Source organism: Perna viridis, chromosome 8 (assembly GCF_037379345.1).
Source record: "Perna viridis isolate PV_CMFRI_1.1 ecotype Kerala chromosome 8, ASM3737934v1, whole genome shotgun sequence".
Lineage (NCBI taxonomy): Eukaryota > Metazoa > Mollusca > Bivalvia > Mytilida > Mytilidae > Perna > Perna viridis.
Window position 1 is genome coordinate 13,769,877 of NC_142452.1, and position 8,390 is coordinate 13,778,266.

At 32.9% G+C, this 8,390-nt stretch overlaps 1 protein-coding gene across 1 annotated transcript; it reads left to right on the forward strand.

Moving 5' to 3' along the window:
- The first annotated feature begins 804 nt into the window (after window positions 1–804).
- On the forward strand, window positions 805–7,844 carry LOC148609418 (receptor-type tyrosine-protein phosphatase zeta-like). The gene is made up of 4 exons (XM_088542509.1): window positions 805–953; window positions 4,407–4,543; window positions 4,842–4,977; window positions 6,314–7,844. The coding sequence occupies exons 2-4, from the start codon at window positions 4,512–4,514 to the stop codon at window positions 6,332–6,334; spliced, it is 189 nt and encodes a 62-aa protein (XP_088398635.1). The 5' UTR covers window positions 805–953; window positions 4,407–4,511; the 3' UTR covers window positions 6,335–7,844.
- Window positions 7,845–8,390: the final 546 nt, after the last annotated feature.

An 8,390-nucleotide genomic window follows, 5' to 3' on the forward strand; every position in this document is an offset into this window, starting at 1 on the left:
GTTAAAACATTAAACGGTTTTACTAACAGGAAATATTGAACGGTTTCATTCACTGAAAACATTGGCAGAAAGCAAAATTATCAAGAGGAAATAAAACGGAACACATACACTGTATAGAAAATTCATGTAACTTAAAGCAAAGTACGGACAGCCCTTAATCTATAAATAGTTTAGGGCATTATTCTGATGTACTAGTAGGAAAATATCTTTTATCTGTATTTTGAGACTTAATTCTTCGTGCCATGTGTATGTGCTATCTTTTACTCTTTGCTTAAATGAGAAAAGTGTTATACAAGTATGATTAAGTTTACAGAAACTGAATACAAATACCGAAACTGTTACATAGTTAATCGTGTCTAATTAATGTCACATGTAGTCATACACAAAGTTAATTGGATACATAACAACACAACTGCAATTACCAGATACAAAAGTTGATTTCTGGGCGATGGTCAGAGAACAGGATTCTACTACCATTGTTTTATTTTTGACAGATCATTCAGAGGTCAGTTTAATTTCACTCAAATGCTAAAATCCAAATAGAACATTATTTGTTGAGACCAGGAATGATGTATTAGTGAAATTATATATATGCTACATACTCCATTGTACCTTCTGGTAAGATAACTTTTATAGAATACTCCGAATTTACCCTTTAAATAGTACTTTGACAATAATGAAAAGTATAATTTGCTTGACGTACACAAAATGTATTTTAAAAAAGCCTCAATAGAAGAGACAGTGATATTGAATGTTATTGCAACATACATGTAGTGAGTCGATGGAGATGTAACATGTCTAATTTTATTTCAATTATATTTAACATATAGGCTGATTTTGTGTATTGTACTTCCAAAGCAACTGGCTCACTTGGGCTCAATACTTTAAAAATCACAAATACTGTTGATGAAGAACATGGAATCAAAATTGTATCTCTTACACTTAGCAAGAAGGTAAATGAGCTTAATATTTACATATCCCTGAATGTAGGTCTGCCACAGAATCATGTACTTTGCACTATGTTATTATTATAGACATAAAATAATTATCATCAAAAGATTAACAAAAACGCCTTAGAACATTAAGAGTCCGTCTATGAGAAAACCATGCAAAACTGGAAAAATCGTCCGAAAGTCATTTTGCAATTGCCGTAAATGTTATGTTAGGAATGAAAGGAGGTCATAAGAGATTCCCAAAATACATATGATAATGACCAGACTGTGTTCTGTTTTTTAGTAACAGCCGTTTTTAGGTGTTAGGGGCATTTCTTTAATGATGTGCCGGATTTCATGGTCAAATTTGGACCACATTCACCAGTGATTGATGTTTGCTTTGTTTTGTGAAGTGACAACATTTTATGTGAAGTTGTTAAATTTATATTCATAGAAGTGAAAAAAAATGAACTTACGTATCTAGCTTAAAATTATCATTGTGGTAATCGAAAGGTGGAAAATGTATTATATTTATATTGCTATAAAGTTTCATGCTGGGCATTTCATAGTTTTTTTCAACATGTAAAATAGACGTATTTTTGGTGAAAATCTTAAGCGATTTTTTCAGCCATAATGTAAGATATATAAATATTTCCATTCAAATTTTATATCAGAAGTACGGAAATAATTGATTTCGAATCATTTAAACACAGCAGGACGTATAAAACTGACTGAATACAATTTTCTCAGAACCCACATGTATGGGACGAGTTAGTCTTGGTACGATGTAGTCCAGTGCACAGGAAGAGGTTCCCTTCCCCTGTACATGTATTATCCCCTAAAATGCCTAATTTCTTTAGCTAAAAAGACTTAATCATAAGTACCTACTGACATGAATTGAAATGTGTTCTTATCTTCCGAATTACAGAAAATGAATGTATCGCAAATCGTCGGGATATAGTTCGTTCCTAAGTATACAAATTTTATAAATGCCTGTCAGTCAAGGAGATAGTCTTGTTTATATATTTTCGATATTCAGTAACAGTATATCACATGTAGGTCCTTTCATGCATGTAGAAATGGATATCATACTTTCACTGTTTTTGGCTTCACTGGATTACGATGAGTTTATGAAGGAACATCGAAGACAGTTTCATATTCAACTGTAATGATAGAAGAGGACCAACAAATCATTGCATTATTTTATATGTCATACAAACAAGTATATTTGCACATTCATCATTAAACATATAAGCTGGGATAAGGACACACTGTTTGTGTATAAAAGATGAACTAATCGAAGGAAAATGGAATTATTAAAGGCATATTACTGATTATTAGGTAAGGTACTTTTAATTTTGTCGTACAAATACAAATATTTTATTGTACCAACACATTTACAATAAATGGCCATGACACACAGACAATGGTTGAAAAAAGCATACTTAGCATGCTCAATATGTGAATAGGTTTAAAAATAATAAAATAAATAAAATGAAAAAGAGGTAAAATATATAAGGTGAAGAACGCTTATTTTTCATTCAATTTTGAAAATTTTTCCTATTCAAATCTGTTAAAAAGCGCATTAACAGATTTTACCAAGAGTTTAACATGTACTGGTACTTGGGGTCCAAAGTGGGGCCACATAACAGAAATCTTTTATTTTTTTAAATTCTTTTTTGTTTGTTTTTTTTTTGTCAGATTTTGTAACTTATTTATTACATTTAGATTCCTCATAAAAATCCCTGCCTAAATTTCTCAATCCATTTTCAGATATCTCTTATGGTTTTGGGTTATAGGGATTTAAGGAAAATTGTTTTATATCACCCTTTAATTTAGCTTCTTTCAACTTAAATTGAATTTCAAATTTTGTGCGATATTGCGCCAAAACCAGTTGAGCTGTAAGTAGTTTTGTTTAACATTGTGTCTACACTTGCCCAAAGTGAAGAGAGTTTAACATCTTGTAGTTGTAATATGCTATGTTCTGCAAAACGCTTTATTTAACTATAAATTAGGGGGTAACACCATTAAGTTTCAAACCGTTAGGACCTCCACACACATGGATACATGTACATGTATACAAAATGTATGTGGTTGCTACGAACAAAACTTAAGTTGCCCCATCTGTTTAGGGTTTGACCTCTATAGGCAGGTTTAGCAGCAATGGAGTATTTTATTTATTGTATAAGGCGACTCAATAGTGCTCAGAAACCTAGCTGCGGGCTAGGCGCTCTGCCCACAGAGCAACAGTGATTTGTGCCCCAGGTGGTGGAATGGGGTACCCCTGGCATGTTACTTGCTGGGATTGTCAGGCTATAATATGGAAAACTTGACCGCAAACCATAGTGGTGCACCGTGTTGGGAAAGATGCCACGTTCCTCGCACGTTAAAGAACCTTGCTGTGGTATTCGATAGGAGTAGGAACCATTGCGCTCCGCCATAGGACACTAAATTGCCCGACCTTACCCACCCCACCCTTTTTCTAGTGGCAATCAAAATATGTGGACCCTATTGCCTTTGTGTCCCATCCTTTCTTTTTTATTTCATCATCACTTCATTTTATCATCCATCTCACGTTCATCGTCTGAATATGGCTGAAATATTGCTGCTCGGACGTTAAACCCCAAACAGTCAATCTTCTCCAACAATTTTCTTTCCCCTTTAAGCTAAAACACAAACAGCATCTTGTTGGGTATAAACAAGTCAGCTTGTTAAAAGTGTTATTTTAAGAAATACAGGGCATTGAAATGTGGTAAAGATGACAATTTTCTAAATGGTAGCATTTGGCCAAAATTCAAGTTCAAATATTTTTTCAAGATCATTATTAGAACCTATATATGCGTTATGTTTAATGGAATTGAATTCACTTATCTGGAAAACAGGGCAGTTATAGACTTAATACCTAACTTTGATCTTCTTTTGCATATCTCAACCATGACAAAATACCATTTTTCAAGGAAGTTTCCGTAACACAAAATGGCGGCCATATCTCCGTCATATTTAATTTTTCGAAATAAAATATTTTGCAGTTATAAGTTTCTCATGGTGTTCTACCAGATGCACTAAAGTTTATATTTGATTGCCAATATCACTTTCGAACGGTTTGCATAGTTTTCTGATGGACAGCCTCCTACATGTAACATACAAGTAGTACGAACAATGCATCAGAAACAAAAATGGCGTAAAAAAATCTGTCGGAAATTACCTACGTAATTTCGGAAATAATTGTTCGAACTTTTAGAACTTTAAATACAAGTCAGGGAATGTGTCTAAGAAAGCATGGCATATTTACATTAGTGAAGACATTACTAATAAAATCGTTTTTGGACATAAATAGAACCACCCAATAAAACTGGTTATAAGTCAATGAGAAAGGTAGCTTTGTCATTTTGTCCATTTCAGGAAAAGTTACCCTAGAAAAACATTTATTTTAATTATGTACTCAAACAACATCTTTGATATTTTACAACACAGGACACAAACTCGAAAGACATTATTATTTACCAAGTGGTGTGTGATGGCATACCGGAAGCAGACATTCTATGTAAACTTACAAACCTAATATCGACACGGATCAGTATGACAGAAGGTCCTGTTACTGTTGTCAGTAGGTAGGCGATGTTATCTTATTAAAAAAGGCATTGTTGTTAAACGAAATTTATTCATTGTTTCTATTTTGCAAGACATTACGCAAAATATAAGAAAAAAAATATGCTTTAATGCGTTTTATATTGTTTGCTCCTCTAGAGAAAAAAATGTTTTAGATAACTCTGCTTATCTTTTGTTCCAGAATGATCACTGTGTTCGAAGTATAAAGTATATGTGATCGTGTTGAATAACATATCATAATCGTAGAAAAGAACGTCAGATAATAAGCTCTAAATCTAAAACTCCATTTTACATTATCAGTGACGGAGCCAGTATATGTGGTCTGTTTTGTACCTTTACCAATGCGGTGTCTAGTATGACGATTGATGAGAACGCTGACATCTTCCAGTTAGCAAGAATACTTCAACTCAAAAGACCAGAGTTCTTCAAAAACTTTGTAAGTTTAAATTAAGACCATGATTTTGTTGTTTGCGAAATAAATACATGCAAAAGCGATCATTGCTTTGCTCAATGCCATTTAAAGCATTTAAAATATAAAGCAAATTAACAGTGTAGATGACGATAACGTTATACAATGTTCTTTGTAAGTCAAGTATGTCGTATAATTGTTAAAATTATCAATCCTACAAAGCAAAATTATTGACATTCGCAAGTAAAGAAACGCCTCAGCTAAAGACCCATGAATAGCTATGAGCTGACATTTAACATCCTTGTTGGATTTTTGTCTTTTTGGCTTTTGTGGCGTGCTCACCATATAAATTGTCATTATACTGATCTAACAATTTCAAGATTTTTGTTTACACTCCAAAAGCACATGCTGCACAAGAGGCAGGCAATTGCACATACAAAGCGTTGGCAAACAGGGTAAGATGAACGAGACATAATGCATACATGTAATTACATATAAAACAATAAAATTAAACGGCAAATGTGTACTTAAATAGTCACGTGTTCATCTGGAATCAATTACCCATGGCAAAACGATGAAGGCTGACATTACAAAGAGTCAATACACCCTTAGGTTTGTTTTCACAAGGGTTTTGAAAATAGTAATTTGGAATGTACATAAGTATGAATCGCCTGATTTCTGGATTCTGACATACAAATATATAATGAAATTCGTCAACAATAGCTTACATTCACAGAGATGACATATACGTTCATCGCAGAGTTCCAGCGACCTGTCTCAATAGGAAATCATAGTTTCGATGTGCGTAATTTACAAATGAATAATTTTCTATTCCTTTTGAGTTTTACCGGATATTGTTCAAAACCAAAATTTCCTTCGAATGATAGATAAAATTGACATCTAGAAGTTTGCTCGATAATCACTGTTATTGTGTAGGATAGAGGATCAAATTAATGATACATGTCACAACAAATCGATATTATACAAACGTCAAAGAATGTGACATTATAATAACAGCCCAAGATTAATCCTACCAGGAGGAATGATCCGGCCAGCAAAAGCTATATTTTATATAGCCTAGCTGGCCCAGTGGTCTAGGGCGCTGGACTTAACGCAGGCGGTGTTGCCATAGATGTCACAGCGGTACGAATTCGAGTCCCGCGGAGGGAACTACCAAACATTTGCACCGGGATTTGACAGTTCTAACATCGCATAGCATAGTCGCTTAGTTGCGTTGAACATAGCAAACATTTTTAAGCGTGTTCTCTGTGTTCTTTTTAATGAAACAATTGCAAATTGTTGATTTAAGTGAGGTGAAAATAACCTTTCATGGAAGTGTCATTTTTTAACATTTTCATTACAGGAAGAATATAGGAAGGTCTAAGCAATAAACCACTACTTGGAATCAACGAATGTTTATGCAAATTTTTAAGATTATGTTGAACAGTTTTGACATATACTTTATTCGTAGAATATAATTTTTTTAGGAAACGTATAACAAAAAGAATATAGATATTTATCTTGACATTTACTCTTAATTTAATTTCAGCATATCCATTAACTTTTTTTTATGTTCATTTCTATAAAGTTAATTCCATCTAAAAAGAGGATGGGGATTACTGTGGATGTTTATGCACAGATGACGAATCAAATTTTATTTATAATTACTTGCGCTGCTTACTTGCCCTTTTGGTTAATTATGCATCCAAGATGTTTTAAGACACTGTATCTAACATCTACTAAGCTATATTATTAAGAAATCTTGAAATTAAGTTCGTTTTTGGTTGTTAATTAAAATAACTTTCAAACGTGATTAGAAAAGGTTTTCCACTAGATATACCCAATTTAGACCCACTTAAGATACAGATAATTTATAGTTCAAATAATAAAAAAAATATAAATAGCATTGTTTTCACTTGTATGATTCACGGTAACATATTTATATTTCGAACGTATGTTTTTATCATGTGCGTGTCTACGATTTCATAATTGGAAATATGATACGATTCATTAAAAAAAACTCTCAATAATTCATAAATCAGATGGTCATGTGTGCCAACATTGATGATAATAATTTGTTTCGTATCAATATTTTATATGGACGTCTTGTCTTTACTTGCATTTTGACCGAGAAAAGCCCAGTGACCAATTTTTTTAAAGTTTATTCTTTCATATACCATAGTTGTCGGACATTTTGAAAATGTGAAAATACCGTAGTCATACACCAACAAGTTACTTGGATTAGAATTAGACGTTTTTTTTTTCCTGACTAATCGACATTAACAGCCCTTCTGAACTAACAACATAAGTTATACAAAATCACCTGACTTGCCGAACAAGATCTTACCAATCAAATGCTTTGTTACATATCACATCAAATTATCACCAACTTAACCGAAACAATATTGAGTAGGAAGTCAAATTATCCTTCCAACTTAAAACAAAATCAAAAATTCAACTTATTTTGATTTGAGTACATTTGCTCATTTACTAGTTATTTATACGCAATTGTAAATAATATTGTTATTGTATTTATAAAACTTCTATCGTTGTTCAGGAATTTTGATCAGATCATAGTATATTTATTGGAATGTTGTGATATGCTTACTTTTTTAAAATGAATGTACATGTTTCATTACGAATTCTTTTTTAGCTTACCTGACAATAAGGGCTACATATATGTGAGCAAGTGCCACCACTAACTTTATGTTGTCGTTGTTGTCTGTCGTCGTCGCCCGTCGTCTTCGTTGTTATCATTTTTTTTAAATTCTTATCCTCTGGCAGCACTGGACTAATTTCAACTTAGCTCTGTATAAGTGTGTCTTAGGGTATTGTACCTAGAACTAATGTCGGCATTTACAATCATGGCCAGTGTCACTAATAATAGAACACAGGGATAAAATCAAAACCGTAAGGTTAAGCCAAAATCTCACTTGGGTCAAAGTGATTAGAAAGAATAGATCTTCCTGTGGTCAAATTAAACCCATGTTCGAGTTAATACCTTTTTGTACGTCTGTACCTGTTTGTGTGGGTATGGGTGTGTTTTTTAAATTTTATTTCTTTAACAAATTTTCTGTGTAACAACTAGGCAGAATTCAATGAAAGTTGATACTTTTCCTTAGGTATGAGAGATGGGATTTGTCATCCATTAAAGTACAAGACCGCTTTGACAAAAAAATGAAATATCATGTAGCTTATCAAGCCAGGTGAGCGAGTCCGGCTTTTCAGAACCTCTAATCATCTTGTTGTAGTTGATTTGCTTTTTATTGCAAGGTGTAAGGGTATAAAGGTAAAAAGTTTGCCCACAAATATCAACTTTGTTGTAGTAACATGAAATTTGTTCATAACGTAGTAAAATATAGAGACAAATAACAATTTGTGACATTAGTTCATTGTACTGACGTCGTAATGGTGCAAAATTTAACATTTTACGTTTTTTT

What these genes read in the sequence shown, in the direction of transcription:
- LOC148609418 (XM_088542509.1), top strand. Translation starts at nt 4,512, where the DNA reads ATGACAGAAGGTCCTGTTACTGTTGTCAGTAG. An exon ending in CCTGTTACTGTTGTCAGTAG is followed by an intron (nt 4,544 to 4,841) that starts GTAGGCGATGTT and finishes TTACATTATCAG; the next exon opens with TGACGGAGCCAGTATATGTG. An exon ending in CAGAGTTCTTCAAAAACTTT is followed by an intron (nt 4,978 to 6,313) that starts GTAAGTTTAAAT and finishes TTTTCATTACAG; the next exon opens with GAAGAATATAGGAAGGTCTA.